We start from the raw sequence: 16161 nt of genomic DNA, 5'->3' as shown, positions 1-16161 counted from the left end.
TTCAGCAACACCCACAACAAGTACAAGCTCAAGTTCTCAGCCGAGGAGGAGACCCCTGACCCCTGTCCTGTGTCCCCAATGTGTCACCATGACCCCTGACCCCTGTCCCTATCCCCACAGTGTCCCCACAGTGTCCCAGTGTCCCCACGATGCCGTTCAGCAACACCCACAACAAGTACAAGCAGAAGTTCTCTGCCGAGGAGGAGTTCCCGGACCTGTCCAAGCACAACAATCACATGGCCTCTGACCCTGTCCTGTGTCCCCTGACCCTGTCCCTGTCCCCACGGTGTCACCATGACCCCTGACCCCTGTCCCTGTCCCCTCAGTGTCCCCAGGATGCCGTTCAGCAACACCCACAACAAGTACAAGCAGAAGTTCTCTGCCGAGGAGGAGACCCCTGACCCCTGTCCTGTGTCCCCATGGTGTCCCCCCATTGTCACCATGACCCCTGACCCCTGTCCCTGTCCCCTGACCCTGTCCCTGTCCCCTCAGTGTCCCCAGGATGCCGTTCAGCAACACCCACAACAAGTACAAGCTCAAGTTCTCTGCCGAGGAGGAGTTCCCGGACCTGTCCAAGCACAACAATCACATGTCCCCTGACCCTGTCACTGTCCCCACGGTGTCACCATGACCCCTGACCCCTGTCACTGTCCCCTGACCCTGTCCCTGTCCCCTCAGTGTCCCCAGGATGCCGTTCAGCAACACCCACAACAAGTACAAGCAGAAGTTCTCTGCCGAGGAGGAGACCCCAGACCCCTGTCCTGTGTCCCCACGGTGTCACCATGACCCCTGACCCCTGTCCCTGTCCCCTAACCCTGTCCCTGTCCCCTCAGTGTCCCCAGGATGCCGTTCAGCAACACCCACAACAAGTACAAGCTCAAGTTCTCAGCCGAGGAGGAGACCCCAGACCCCTGTCCTGTGTCCCCAATGTGTCACCATGACCCCTGACCCCTGTCCCTATCCCCACAGTGTCCCCACAGTGTCCCAGTGTCCCCAGGATGCCGTTCAGCAACACCCACAACAAGTACAAGCTCAAGTTCTCTGCCGAGGAGGAGACCCCTGACCCCTGTCCTGTGTCCCCACGGTGTCACCATGTCACACCATGACCCCTGACCCCTGTCCCTGTCCCCACAGTGTCCCCACAGTGTCTCAGTGTCCCCAGGATGCCGTTCAGCAACACCCACAACAAGTACAAGCTCAAGTTCTCTGCCGAGGAGGAGACCCCAGACCCCTGTCCTGTGTCCCCATGGTGTCCCCCCATTGTCACCATGACCCCTGACCCCTGTCACTGTCCCCCCAGTGTCCCCAGGATGCCGTTCAGCAACACCCACAACAAGTACAAGCTCAAGTTCTCTGCCGAGGAGGAGACCCCTGACCCCTGTCCTGTGTCCCCACGGTGTCACCATGTCACACCATGACCCCTGACCCTGTCCCTGTCCCCACAGTGTCCCCAGGATGCCGTTCAGCAACACCCACAACAAGTACAAGCAGAAGTTCTCTGCCGAGGAGGAGTTCCCGGACCTGTCCAAGCACAACAATCACATGGCCAAGGTCCTGACCCCCGCCCTGTACCAGAAACTCCGCGACAAGGAGACCCCCAGCGGCTTCACCCTCGATGACGTCATCCAGACCGGCGTGGACAACCCCGGTGAGACCCCCGGGAGACCCCCGAGCACCCCAGGGACCCCCGAGAGACCCCCGAGCACCCTGGGGACCCCCGAGAGACCCCCGAGCACCCCGGGGACCCCCGGAGAACCCCGGGGACCCCCGAGAGACCCCCGAGCACCCTGGGGACCCCGAAGAGACCCCCGAGGGACCCCCGAGAGACCCCCGAGCACCCCGGGGACCCCCAGAGCACCCCGGGGACCCCCGAGCACCCCGGGGACCCCCAGAACACCCCTGAGAGACCCCCGGAGCACCCTGGGGACCCCCGAGAGACCCCCGAGCACCCCAGGGACCCCCAGAGCACCCCAGGGACCCCCGGGAGACCCCCGAGAGACCCCCGAGCACCCCGGGGACCCCCAGAACACCCCAGGGACCCCCGGAGCACCCCAGGGACCCCCGGGAGACCCCCGAGAGACCCCCGAGCACCCCGGGGACCCCCAGAACACCCCAGGGACCCCCGGAGCACCCCAGGGACCCCCGAGAGACCCCCGAGCACCCCGGGGACCCCCAGAACACCCCTGAGAGACCCCCGGAGCACCCCAGGGACCCCCGAGAGACCCCCGAGCACCCCAGGGGCCCCCAGAACACCCCTGAGAGACCCCCAGAGCACCCCAGGGACCCCCGAGAGACCCCCGAGCACCCGAGGGACCCCCGAGAGACCCCCGAGCACCCTGGGGACCCCCGAGAGACCCCCGAGCACCCCGGGGACCCCGAAGAGACCCCCGAGCACCCCGGGGACCCCCGAGAGACCCCCGAGCACCCGAGGGACCCCCGAGAGACCCCCGAGCACCCCGGGGACCCCCGAGAGACCCCCGAGCACCCCGGGGACCCCCAGAGCACCCCAGGGACCCCCGGGAGACCCCCGAGCACCCCGGGGACCCCCGAGAGACCCCCGAGCACCCCGGGGACCCCCAGAACACCCCAGGGACCCCCGAGAGACCCCAGGGACCCCGGGGACCCCCGAGAGACCCCCGAGCACCCCGGGGACCCCCAGAACACCCCTGAGAGACCCCCGGAGCACCCCAGGGACCCCCGAGAGACCCCCGAGCACCCGAGGGACCCCCGAGAGACCCCCGAGCACCCCAGGGGCCCCCAGAACACCCCTGAGAGACCCCCGGAGCACCCCAGGGATCCCCGAGAGACCCCCGAGCACCCGAGGGACCCCCGAGAGACCCCCGAGCACCCCAGGGGCCCCCAGAACACCCCTGAGAGACCCCTGGAGCACCCCGGGGACCCCCGAGAGATCCCCGAGGGACCCCCGAGCACCCCAGGGACCCCCAGAGAACCCCAGGGGTCCCCAGCTCATCCATGGGGTCTGCAGCCCACCCCAGTGCTCCATACTGGTCCCAGTGACCCATCCCAGTGCCCCCAGTGACCCCAGTGACCCCAGTGACCCCTCCCAGTGACCCCAGTGACCCCAGTGACCCCAGTGACCCCTCCCAGTGACCCCAGTGACCCATCCCAGTGACCCCAGTGACCCCAGTGACCCCAGTGACCCCAGTGACCCCAGTGACCCATCCCAGTGACCCATTCCAGTGCCCCCAGTGACCCCAGTGACCCATCCCAGTGACCCATTCCAGTGCCCCCAGTGACCCCAGTGACCCCAGTGACCCCAGTGACCCATCCCAGTGACCCATTCCAGTGCCCCCAGTGACCCCAGTGACCCCAGTGACCCCAGTGACCCATCCCAGTGACCCATTCCAGTGCCCCCAGTGACCCCAGTGACCCCAGTGACCCATCCCAGTGACCCCAGTGACCCCAGTGACCCATCCCAGTGCCCCCAGTGCCCCCAGTGACCCCAGTGACCCATCCCAGTGACCCCAGTGACCCCAGTGACCCCAGTGACCCATCCCAGTGACCCCAGTGACCCCAGTGACCCCAGTGCCCCCAGTGACCCCCAGTGTCCCCAGGCCACCCGTTCATCATGACCGTGGGTCACTCCCCAGTGCCCCCAGTGACCCATCCCAGTGACCCCTCCCAGTGACCCCGGTGACCCCAGTGACCCATCCCAGTGACCCCAGTGCCCCCCGGTGTCCCCAGGCCACCCGTTCATCATGACCGTGGGTCACTCCCCAGTGACCCCAGTGACCCCAGTGACCCCAGTGACCCCTCCCAGTGACCCCAGTGACCCCAGTGACCCCAGTGACCCCAGTGACCCCAGTGACCCCTCCCAGTGACCCCAGTGCCCCCTGGTGTCCCCAGGCCACCCGTTCATCATGGCCGTGGGTCACTCCCCAGTGCCCCACACTGGTCCCAGTGACCCCAGTGACCCATCCCAGTGACCCCAGTGACCCCAGTGACCCATCCCAGTGACCCCAGTGACTCCAGTGACCCCAGTGCCCCCTGGTGTCCCCAGGCCACCCGTTCATCATGACCGTGGGTCACTCCCCAGTGACCCCAGTGACCCATCCCAGTGACCCCAGTGACCCCAGTGACCCCAGTGACCCCAGTGCCCCCCGGTGTCCCCAGGCCACCCGTTCATCATGACCGTGGGTCACTCCCCAGTGACCCCAGTGACCCCAGTGACCCCAGTGACCCCTCCCAGTGACCCCAGTGACCCCCGGTGTCCCCAGGCCACCCGTTCATCATGACCGTGGGTCACTCCCCAGTGACCCCAGTGACCCCAGTGACCCCTCCCAGTGACCCCAGTGACCCCCGGTGTCCCCAGGCCACCCGTTCATCATGACCGTGGGTCACTCCCCAGTGCCCCACACTGGTCCCAGTGACCCCAGTGACCCCTCCCAGTGACCCCAGTGACCCCAGTGACCCCAGTGCCCCCCGGTGTCCCCAGGCCACCCGTTCATCATGGCCGTGGGTCACTCCCCAGTGACCCCAGTGACCCCAGTGACCCCAGTGCCCCCCGGTGTCCCCAGGCCACCCGTTCATCATGACCGTGGGCTGCGTGGCCGGTGACGAGGAATCCTACGAGGTTTTCAAGGAACTTTTCGACCCCGTGATCCAGGACCGGCACGGGGGCTACAAACCCACGGACAAGCACCGCACCGACCTCAACCACGAGAACCTCAAGGTCGGGGGGTCCCCAAAACCCTCAGGGGGTCCCCGAAATCTGGGAGGGGTCCCCGAAATCTGGGAGGGGTCCCCGGAATTTGGGAGGGGTCTCAGGAGGGTCAGGAAGGGGTGACAGGAACACCTTGAGGGGTCACCAAGCACCGCACCGACCTCAACCACGAGAACCTCAAGGTCGGGGGGTCCCCGAAATCTGGGAGGGGTCCCCGGAATCTGGGAGGGGTCCCTGAAATTTGGGAGGGGTCCCCAGAATTTGGGAGGGGTCTCAGGAGGGTCAGGAAGGGGTGACAGGAACACCTTGAGGGGTCACCAAGCACCGCACCGACCTCAACCACGAGAACCTCAAGGTCAGGGGGTCCCCGAAATCTGGGAGGGGTCCCCGAAATCTGGGAGGGGTCCCAGGAATCTGGGAGGGGTCCCCGGAATTTGGGAGGGGTCTCCAAAACTTGGTCAGGTTCCCAGAGGTCTCAGGAGGGCAGGGAAGCGCCACTGGAACCTCAAGGTCCCAGAAATTTGGGGGGTCCCTGAAATTTGGGGGGTCCCCAAAACCTTGAGGGGGTCCCTGAAATCTGGGAGGGGTCCCCGGAATTTGGGAGGGGTCCCCGGAATTTGGGAGGGGTCTCAGGAGGGGATTTTGGGGGAGATTTTGAGGGGGATTTTGGGGTGATTTTGGGGTGATTTTGAGGGGGATTTTGGGGTGATTTCGATCTGGATTTTGGGGGGATTTTGGGATAATTTTGGGGTGATTTTGGGGGGATTTTGGGAAGATTTCGGGATGATTTCAAGAGGGATTTTGGGATGATTTTGGGGAGATTTTGGGATGATTTTGGGATGATTTTGGGGTGCTTTCGAGCTGGATTTCAAGGGGGATTTTGGGATGATTTCGAGGATGATTTTGGGATGATTTTGGGATGATTTTTGGGGGATTTTGGGATGATTTCGAGCTGGATTTTGGGGTGATTTTTGGATGATTTTGGGGTGATTTTTGGGGGATTTTGGGGTGATTTTTGGGGGATTTTGGGATGATTTTTGGATGATTTTGGGATGATTTTTGGGGGATTTTGGGATGATTTCGAGCTGGATTTTGGGGGGATTTTGGGGTGATTTTTGGATGATTTTGGGGATGATTTCAAGGGGGATTTTGAGATGATTCTGGGATAATTTTGGGGAGATTTTTGGGATCATTTCCCGGCGAATCCAGCATTTTTTGGGGGTGGCTGTGGCCGCCCCCCCCTTGAGTGGGAATTTTTTTTGGGGGGGGGTCGCAGGGGGGCGAGGACCTGGACCCCAAATACGTCCTGAGCAGCCGCGTCCGCACCGGCCGCAGCATCAAGGGCTACTCCCTGCCCCCGCACTGCAGCCGCGGCGAGCGCCGCGCCATCGAGAAGCTCTCCGTCACCGGTACGGGATCCAGCCGGGATCTGGGATCCATTGGGGGGATCTGGGATTGATTTGGGGTCGGTTTGGGGGGGTTGGGATCGGTTTGGGGGGTTTGGGATTGACTTGGGATCGATTTGGGATCAATTTGGGGGGGTTGGGGTGGGTTTGGGGCGAGCGCCGCGCCATCGAGAAGCTCTCCGTCACCGGTACGGGATCCAGCCGGGATCTGGGATCCACTGGGGGGATCTGGGATCGATTTGGGATCGATTTGGGGGGGTTTGGATCGGTTTGGGGGGGTTGGGATTGATTTGGGATCGATTTGGGGGGTTTGGGGTGGGTTTGGGGCGAGCGCCGCGCCATCGAGAAGCTCTCCGTCACCGGTACGGGATCCAGCCGGGATCTGGGATCCATTGGGGGGATCTGGGATTGATTTGGGATCGGTTTGGGGGGGTTGGGATCGGTTTGGGGGGTTTGGGATTGATTTGGGATCGACTTGGGATCGATTTGGGGGGTTTGGGGTGGGTTTGGGGCGAGCGCCGCGCCATCGAGAAGCTCTCCGTCACCGGTACGGGATCCAGCCGGGATCTGGGATCCATTTGCGATCAGTTTGGGGGGTTTGGGATCTATTTGGGGTGGATTTGGGATGGATTTGGTGTCCAGCTGTGTCCTGCTGTGTCCAGCCGTGTCCGGCTGTGTCCGGCTGTGTCCATGTCCGGCCGTGTCCCGTGACCGACCGTTGTCCCCTCAGCCCTGAACAGCCTGGACGGGGAGAGTGTCCATGTCCAGCTGTGTCCGTGTCCATGTCCAGCTGTGTCCGGCCGTGTCCAGCTGTGTCCGTGTCCATGTCCAGCCGTGTCCAGCTGTGTCCGGCTGTGTCCAGCCATGTCCAGCTGTGTCCGGCCGTGTCCCGTGACCGACCGTTGTCCCCTCAGCCCTGAACAGCCTGGACGGGGAGAGTGTCCATGTCCAGCTGTGTCCGTGTCCATGTCCAGCTGTGTCCAGCCGTGTCCGGCCGTGTCCAGCCGTGTCCAGCTCTGTCCCGTGACTGACCGTTGTCCCCTCAGCCCTGAACAGCCTGGACGGGGAGAGTGTCCATATCCAGCTGTGTCTGTGTCCATGTCCAGCTGTGTCCGGCCATGTCCGGCCGTGTCCCGTGACTGACCGTTGTCCCCTCAGCCCTGAACAGCCTGGACGGGGAGAGTGTCCATGTCCAGCTGTGTATGTATCCGTGTCCAGCTGTGTCCGGCCGTGTCCGTGTCCAGCCGTGTCCAGCTGTGTCTGTATCCATGTCCAGCCGTGTCCAGCTGTGTCTGTATCCATGTCCAGCCGTGTCCAGCTGTGTCCGGCCGTGTCCGTGTCCAGCTGTGTCCAGCTGTGTCCGGCCATGTCCGGCCGTGTCCCGTCGCTGACCATTGTCCCCTCAGCCCTGAACAGCCTGGACGGGGAGAGTGTCCATGTCCAGCTGTGTCCAGCTGTGTCTGTATCCATGTCCAGCTGTGTCCGGCCGTGTCCAGCTGTGTCCAGCTGTGTCCGGCCGTGTCCTGTCGCTGACCGTTGTCCCCCCAGCCCTGAACAGCCTGGACGGGGAGTTCAAGGGTCGCTATTACCCGCTGAAGGCGATGACGGAGCAGGAGCAGCAGCAGCTCATCGATGACCATTTCCTGTTCGACAAACCCGTGTCACCGCTGCTGCTGGCCTCGGGCATGGCCCGCGACTGGCCCGACGCCCGCGGCATCTGGTGGGTGTCCCCAAATGTCACCAGTGTCCCCAAATGTCCCCCAGTGTCACCCAGTGTCACCCAGTGTCACCCAGATATCCCCAGTGTCACCCAGATATCCCCAGTGTCACCCAGTGTCACCGCTGCTGCTGGCCTCGGGCATGGCCCGCGACTGGCCCGACGCCCGCGGCATCTGGTGGGTGTCCCCAAATGTCACCAGTGTCCCCAAATGTCACCCAGTGTCACCCAATGTCACCCAGATATCCCCAGTGTCACCCAGTGTCACCCAATGTCCCCCGTGTCACCGCTGCTGCTGGCCTCGGGCATGGCCCGCGACTGGCCCGACGCCCGCGGCATCTGGTGGGTGTCCCCAAATGTCACCAGTGTCCCCAAATGTCACCCAGTGTCACCCAATGTCACCCAGATATCCCCAGTGTCACCCCGTGTCACCGCTGCTGCTGGCCTCGGGCATGGCCCGCGACTGGCCCGACGCCCGCGGCATCTGGTGCGTGTCCCCAAATGTCACCAGTGTCCCCAAATGTCACCCAGTGTCACCCAAATGTCACCCAATGTCACCCAGTGTCACCCAAATGTCATCCAGTCTCACCCGTGTCACCGCTGCTGCTGGCCTCGGGCATGGCCCGCGACTGGCCCGACGCCCGCGGCATCTGGTGCGTGTCACCAAATGTCACCAGTGTCCCCAAATGTCACCCAGTGTCACCCAATGTCACCCAGATATCCCCAGTGTCACCCAGTGTCACCCAAATCTCACCCAGTGTCACCCAGTGTCACCGCTGCTGCTGGCCTCGGGCATGGCCCGCGACTGGCCCGACGCCCGCGGCATCTGGTGCGTGTCCCCAAATGTCACCAGTGTCACCCAATGTCACCCAGTGTCACCAAATGTCACCCAGTGTCACCCAAATCTCACCCAATGTCCCCCGTGTCACCACTGCTGCTGGCCTCGGGCATGGCCCGCGACTGGCCCGACACCCGCGGCATCTGGTGCGTGTCCCCAAATGTCACCAGTGTCCCCAAATGTCACCCAGTGTCACCCAATGTCACCCAGTGTCACCCAGTGTCACCCAATGTCCCCCGTGTCACCGCTGCTGCTGGCCTCGGGCATGGCCCGCGACTGGCCCGACGCCCGCGGCATCTGGTGCGTGTCCCCAAATGTCACCAGTGTCCCCAAATGTCACCCAGTGTCACCCAAATGTCATCCAGTCTCACCCGTGTCACCGCTGCTGCTGGCCTCGGGCATGGCCCGCGACTGGCCCGACGCCCGCGGCATCTGGTGGGTGTCACCGGTGTCCCCAAATGTCACCCAGTGTCACCCAGATATCCCCAGTGTCACCCAGTGTCACCCAAATCTCACCCAGTGTCACCCAGTGTCACCGCTGCTGCTGGCCTCGGGCATGGCCCGCGACTGGCCCGACGCCCGCGGCATCTGGTGCGTGTCACCAAATGTCACCCAGTGTCACCCAGTGTCACCCAGTGTCACCCAGTGTCACCCAAATCTCACCCAATGTCCCCCGTGTCACCGCTGCTGCTGGCCTCGGGCATGGCCCGCGACTGGCCCGACGCCCGCGGCATCTGGTGGGTGTCACCGGTGTCCCCAAATGTCACCCAGTGTCACCCAGTGTCACCCAAATGTCACCCAATGTCACCCAATGTCCCCCGTGTCACCGCTGCTGCTGGCCTCGGGCATGGCCCGCGACTGGCCCGACGCCCGCGGCATCTGGTGCGTGTCCCCAAATGTCACCAGTGTCCCCAAATGTCCCCCAGATGTCCTCAAATGTCATCCAAGTGTCCCCAGATCTCACCTAAGTGTCCCCAAATGTCCCAAATGTCACCCAAATGTCCCCACATGTCCCCAAATGTCCCCAGATGTCCCCAAATGTCACCCAGATGTCCTCAAATGTCCCCAAATGTCACCCAAGTGTCCCCAAATGTCCCCCAAATGTCCCCCAGATGTCCCCAAATGTCCCCAAATGTCCCCAAATGTCCCCCAAATGTCCCCCAAATGTCCCCAAATGTCCCCCAAATGTCCCCAAATGTCACCCAAATGTCCCAAATGTCACCCAAATGTCCCAAATGTCACCCAAATGTCCCCAAATGTCACCCAAATGTCCCAAATGTCACCCAAATGTCCCCCAGATGTCCCCAAATGTCCTCAAATGTCCCCAAATGTCACCCAAATGTCCCAAATGTCACCCAAATGTCCCCAATGTCCCCATGACCGTCCCGGTGTCCCCAGGCACAACGACAACAAGACGTTCCTGGTGTGGGTGAACGAGGAGGATCACCTGCGCGTCATCTCCATGGAGAAGGGAGGGAACATGAAGGAGGTGTTCAGACGCTTCTGCGTGGGGCTGAAAAAGGTGAGCAGGGACACCTGGACACACCTGGGCACACCTGGGGACACCTGGGGACATGTAGGGACACACCTGGGGTCACACCTGCGCGTCATCTCCATGGAGAAGGGAGGGAACATGAAGGAGGTGTTCAGACGCTTCTGCGTGGGGCTGAAAAAGGTACCTGAGACACACCTGGGCACACCTGGGCACACCTGGGGACACCTGGGGACACCTGGGGACACACCTGGGGACACCTGGGGACACCTGGGGACACCTGGGGACACACCTGGGGTCACACCTGCGCGTCATCTCCATGGAGAAGGGAGGGAACATGAAGGAGGTGTTCAGACGCTTCTGCGTGGGGCTGAAAAAGGTACCTGAGACACACCTGGGCACACCTGGGGACACCTGGGCACACCTGGGGACACCTGGGGACACCTGGGGACACCTGGGGACACCTGGGGACACCTGGAGACACACCTGGACACACCTGGGGACACCTGGGGACACCCAAAACACACCTGGGGACAGCTGGGGACACCTGGAACACGTCTAGAACCCGATCCAGAACCCAATCCAGAACCCAGTCTAGAACCCAGTCTAGAACCCAGTCTAGAACCGAGTCTAGAACCCGATCTAGAACCGAGTCTAGAACCGAGTCTAGAACATTCTAGAACCCAATCTAGAACCGAGTCTAGAACCCGATCTAGAACACACCTGGAGACACCTGGGGACACCTGGACACACCTGGACACACCTGGACACACCTGGGGACACGTGGGGACACACCTGGGCACACCTGGGCACACCTGGGCACACCTGGGGACACACCTGGGCACACCTGGGCACACCTGGGGTCACATCTCCCCAATCCTGGAGTCCCCAATTAACCCAATCCCCCCCAGTTTTGGGGCGTCCCCAATTAATTAATCCCAGAACCCCCCAATTAACCCAATTAACCCCCAATTCTGGTGTTGCCAATTAATTCCAGTGTCCCAAATTAATTCTGGAGTCCCAAATTAATCTTGGAGTCCCTAATTAACCCAATCTCCCCCAATTTTGGTGTCCCCAAATTTCATTTTCCCCAATTTTGGTGTCCCCAATTAATTCCGGAATCCCCAATTTTGGTGTCCCCAAATTCCATTTTCCCCAATTTCGGGGCGTCCCCAAATTAATTAATCCCCCCAATTAACCCCCAATTTTGGGGTGTCCCAAATTAATTCTGGAGTCCCCAAATTCCATTTTCCCCAATTTTGGTGTCCCCAAATTTCATTTTCCCCAATTTTTTGGTGTCCCCAAATTAATTCTGGTGTCCCCAAATTCCATTTTCCCCAATTTTTTGGTGTCCCCAAATTAATTCTGGTGTCCCCAAATTTCATTTTCCCCAGTTTTGGTGTCCCCAAATTCCATTTTCCCCAATTTTTTGGTGTCCCCAAATTCCATTTTCCCCAATTTCGGGGCGTCCCCAAATTAATTAATCCCCCCAATTAACCCCCCAAATTTGGGGGGCTCCCCCCAGATCGAGGAGATCTTCAAGAAGGCGGGGCACCCCTTCATGTGGACGGAGCACCTGGGCTACATCCTCACCTGTCCGTCCAACCTGGGCACGGGGCTGCGCGGGGGCGTCCACGTGCGGCTGCAGCACCTCAGCCAGCACCCCAAATTCGAGGAGATCCTCAAGCGCCTGCGCCTGCAGAAACGGGGAACCGGTGAGAGACGGGGGACCCCCAAATCCACCTGGGGAGGGGGCTCTGAAATCGGCCTGGGGAGGGGGCCCCAAATCTGGGGTCACACCTGGGGTCACACCTGGGGTCACACCTGGGCATGCATTGGGGTGGAGAGGGGACCCCAAATCTGGGGTCACACCTGGACATGCATTGGGGTGGGGAGGGGGCCCTGAAATTGGGGGACACACCTGGGGTCACACCTGGGGTCACACCTGGGGTCACACCTGGGGTCACCTGAATACACCTTGGGGTGGGGAGAGGTCCCTGAAATTGGGGGACACACCTGGGGTCACACCTGGGGTCACACCTGGACACACCTGGACACGCCTTGGGGTGGGGAGGGGTCCCTGAAATTGGGGGACCCCGAATCTGGGGTCACACCTGGGGTCACACCTGGGGTCACACCTGGGGTCACACCTGGACACACCTGGACATGCCTTGGGGTGGGGAGGGGGCCCCAAATCTGGGGGTCACACCTGGGGTCACACCTGGGGACACCTGAATACACCTTGGGGTGGGGAGGGGTCCCTGAAATTGGGGGACCCCGAATCTGGGGTCACACCTGGGGTCACACCTGGGGTCACACCTGGGGTCACACCTGGACATGCCTTGGGGTGGGGAGGGGGCCCCAGAATCGGCCTGGGGAGGGGTCCCCAAATCTGGGATGGTCAGTGATGGTCAGTGATGGTCAGGGGTGATCAGTGATGGTCAGGGGTGATCAGTGATGGTCAGTGATGGTCAGGGGTGATCAGTGATGGTCAGTGATGGTCAGTGATGGTCCCTGGCTGGTCAGTGATGGTCAGTGATGGTCAGTGATGGTCAGGGGTGGTCAGGGATGGTCAGTGATGGTCAGTGATGGTCCCTGGCTGGTCAGTGATGGTCAGTGATGGTCAGTGATGGTCAGGGGTGATCAGGGATGGTCAGGGATGGTCAGGGGTGATCAGGGATGGTCAGGGGTGATCAGGGATGGTCAGTGATGGTCAGTGATGATCAGGGGTGATCAGGGATGGTCAGGGGTGATCAGGGATGGTCAGGGGTGATCAGTGATGATCAGTGATGGTCAGTGATGATCAATGATGATCAATGATGATCAATGATGATCAATGATGATCAATGATGGTCAGGGATGGTCAGTGATGGTCAGTGTCCATCTGTCCATCCAGGCGGGGTGGACACGGCCGCGGTGGGCGCCGTGTTCGACATCTCCAACGCTGACCATGGGTGATCAGGGATGGTCAGTGATGGTCAGTGATGGTCAATGATGATCAATGATGATCAATGATGATCAATGATGATCAATGATGATCAATGAGTGGTCAGTGATGGTCAGTGTCCATCTGTCCGGCCAGGTGGGGTGGACACGGCCGCGGTGGGCGCCGTGTTCGACATCTCCAACGCCGACCATGGGTGATCAGGGATGGTCAGTGATGGTCAGTGATGGTCAGGGGTGGTCAGTGATGGTCAGTGATGGTCAGTGATGGTCAGTGTCCATCTGTCCATCCAGGCGGGGTGGACACGGCCGCGGTGGGCGCCGTGTTCGACATCTCCAACGCCGACCATGGGTGATCAGGGATGGTCAGGGATGGTCAGGGGTGGTCAGTGATGGTCAGGGATGGTCAGTGATGGTCAGTGATGGTCAGTGATGGTCAGGAGTGGTCAGGGATGGTCAGTGATGGTCAGTGTCCATCTGTCCGGCCAGGCGGGGTGGACACGGCCGCGGTGGGCGCCGTGTTCGACATCTCCAACGCCGACCATGGGTGATCAGGGATGGTCAGTGATGATCAATGATGATCAATGATGGTCAGTGATGGTCAGTGATGGTCAGTGATGGTCAGTGTCCATCTGTCCATCCAGGCGGGGTGGACACGGCCGCGGTGGGCGCCGTGTTCGACATCTCCAACGCTGACCATGGGTGATCAGGGATGATCAATGATGATCAATGATGGTCAATGATGGTCAATGATGATCAATGATGATCAATGATGGTCAATGATGGTCAATGATGATCAATGATGATCAGGGATGGTCAGTGATGGTCAGTGTCCATCTGTCCATCCAGGTGGGGTGGACACGGCCGCAGTGGGCGCCGTGTTCGACATCTCCAACGCCGACCATGGGTGATCAATGATGATCAGTGATGATCAATGATGATCAATGATGATCAGTGATGGTCAGTGATGGTCAGTGATGGTCAGGGGTGGTCAGTGATGGTCAGTGATGGTCAGTGTCCATCTGTCCATCCAGGTGGGGTGGACACGGCCGCGGTGGGCGCCGTGTTCGACATCTCCAACGCCGACCATGGGTGATCAATGATGATCAATGATGATCAATGATGATCAATGATGATCAATGATGATCAGTGATGATCAATGATGATCAGGGATGGTCAGTGTCCATCTGTCCATCCAGGTGGGGTGGACACGGCCGCGGTGGGCGCCGTGTTCGACATCTCCAACGCCGACCATGGGTGATCAATGATGATCAATGATGATCAATGATGATCAATGAGTGGTCAGTGATGGTCAGTGTCCATCTGTCCGGCCAGGCGGGGTGGACACGGCCGCGGTGGGCGCCGTGTTCGACATCTCCAACGCCGACCATGGGTGGTCAATGATGATCAACGATGATCAATGATGATCAATGATGATCAGGGATGGTCAGTGTCCATCTGTCCATCCAGGTGGGGTGGACACGGCCGCGGTGGGCGCCGTGTTCGACATCTCCAACGCCGACCATGGGTGATCAATGATGATCAATGATGATCAATGATGATCAATGATGATCAATGAGTGGTCAGTGATGGTCAGTGTCCATCTGTCCATCCAGGCGGGGTGGACACGGCCGCGGTGGGCGCCGTGTTCGACATCTCCAACGCTGACCATGGGTGATCAATGATGATCAATGATGGTCAGTGATGATCAATGATGATCAATGATGATCAATGAGTGGTCAGTGATGGTCAGTGTCCATCTGTCCATCCAGGCGGGGTGGACACGGCCGCGGTGGGCGCCGTGTTCGACATCTCCAACGCCGACCATGGGTGATCAGGGATGATCAATGATGGTCAGTGATGATCAATGATGATCAATGATGATCAATGATGATCAATGAGTGGTCACTGAGTGGTCAGTGTCCATCTGTCCATCCAGGCGGGGTGGACACGGCCGCGGTGGGCGCCGTGTTCGACATCTCCAACGCTGACCATGGGTGATCAGGGATGATCAGTGATGGTCAGTGATGATCAGGAATGATCAATGATGGTCAGTGATGGTCAGGGGTGGTCAGTGTCCATCTGTCCATCCAGGCGGGGTGGACACGGCCGCGGTGGGCGCCGTGTTCGACATCTCCAACGCTGACCGCCTGGGCTTCTCGGAGGTGGAGCAGGTGCAGATGGTGGTGGACGGCGTCAAGCTCATGGTGGAGATGGAGAAGAAGCTGGAGCAGAAGCAGCCCATCGACGACATGATCCCGGCCCAGAAATAGGGGAGGGGGCGTCCCCTGGACCCCCCGGGACCCCCCCGGGACCCCCTCGGGACCCCCCCAATAAACGCTGCCGGTCCCCAGTGTGGTCTGGTGTTGGAATTTGGGGAGGGGGCGCCGGAATTTGGGGGTCCCAGAGTCCTCCAAACCCCCCTGGGAACCCTCAGGAACCCCCAGACCCTTCCTGAGACCCCTCCCCACCCCCGGGACCCCCCCGGGACCCCCCCAATAAACGCTGCCGGTCCCCACCGTGGTCACGTGGTTGGATTTGGGGAGGGGGCGCCGGAATTTGGGGGTCCTTGAGTCCTCCAAACCCCCCTGGGAACCCTCAGGAATCCCCAGACCCTTCCTGAGACCCCTCCCCACCCCTGGGGACCCCCCTGGGACCCCCCTGAGGCCCCCCAAGACCCCCGGGACCCCCCCAATAAACGATGCCGTGGTCACGTGTTGGAATTTGGGGAGGGGGCGCTGGAATTTGGGGGTCTTTGAGTCCTCCAAACCCCCCTGGGAACCTCCAGGAACCTTCAGGAACTTCCAGAACCTTCCTGAGACCCCTCCTCACCCCTAGGGACCCCCAAAAATCTCCCCCGGGACCCCCCAATAAACTCTGCCGAGGTCCTGTGTTGGAATTTGGGGAGGGGGCGCTGGAATTTGGGGGTCCCCGCACCCTCCAAACCCCCCTGGGAACCCTCAGGAACCCCCAGACCCTTCCTGAGACCCCTCCCCACCCCCAGGGACCCCCCCGGGACCCCCCCGAGACCCCTCGAGACCCCCGGGACCCCCCCAATAAACGATGCCGTGGTCACGTGTT

The 16161-nt window shown here is 61.1% G+C and overlaps 1 protein-coding gene across 2 annotated transcripts; it reads left to right on the top strand.

Moving 5' to 3' along the window:
- Positions 1–1414: 1414 nt before the first annotated feature.
- Positions 1415–15433, top strand: CKM (creatine kinase, M-type). Of its 2 annotated transcripts, none has more exons than XM_086872108.1 (7): positions 1415–1648; positions 4539–4693; positions 5961–6093; positions 7639–7810; positions 10044–10167; positions 11663–11852; positions 13034–13110. In XM_086872108.1, exons 1-7 carry the CDS (start codon positions 1456–1458, stop codon positions 13093–13095), a joined length of 1029 nt encoding a protein of 342 aa, XP_086728234.1. In that variant the 5' UTR covers positions 1415–1455; the 3' UTR covers positions 13096–13110. The 2 variants fall into 2 exon arrangements, with proteins under 2 accessions (XP_086728234.1, XP_086728233.1); XM_086872107.1 differs by lacking the exon at positions 13034–13110 and adding an exon at positions 15175–15433 and having other exon boundaries at positions 1416–1648.
- Positions 15434–16161: the final 728 nt, after the last annotated feature.

Source organism: Cyanistes caeruleus, chromosome 38, assembly GCF_971803275.1.
Source record: "Cyanistes caeruleus chromosome 38, bCyaCae1.hap1.1, whole genome shotgun sequence".
NCBI classification, from domain to species: Eukaryota; Metazoa; Chordata; class Aves; order Passeriformes; family Paridae; genus Cyanistes; species Cyanistes caeruleus.
Note: the sequence above shows the minus strand (reverse complement) of the source record. Positions and strands in the feature narration are given on the sequence as shown.

Bases quoted from the DNA above. Each gene is read 5' to 3' on its own strand.
- CKM (XM_086872107.1), top strand. From the start codon at position 1,456: ATGCCGTTCAGCAACACCCACAACAAGTACAAGCAGAAGTTCTCTGCC. The intron at 4,694-5,960 runs GTCGGGGGGTCC...GGGGGGTCGCAG, and splicing joins TCAACCACGAGAACCTCAAG to GGGGGCGAGGACCTGGACCC. The intron at 10,168-11,662 runs GTGAGCAGGGAC...GGCTCCCCCCAG, and splicing joins TCTGCGTGGGGCTGAAAAAG to ATCGAGGAGATCTTCAAGAA.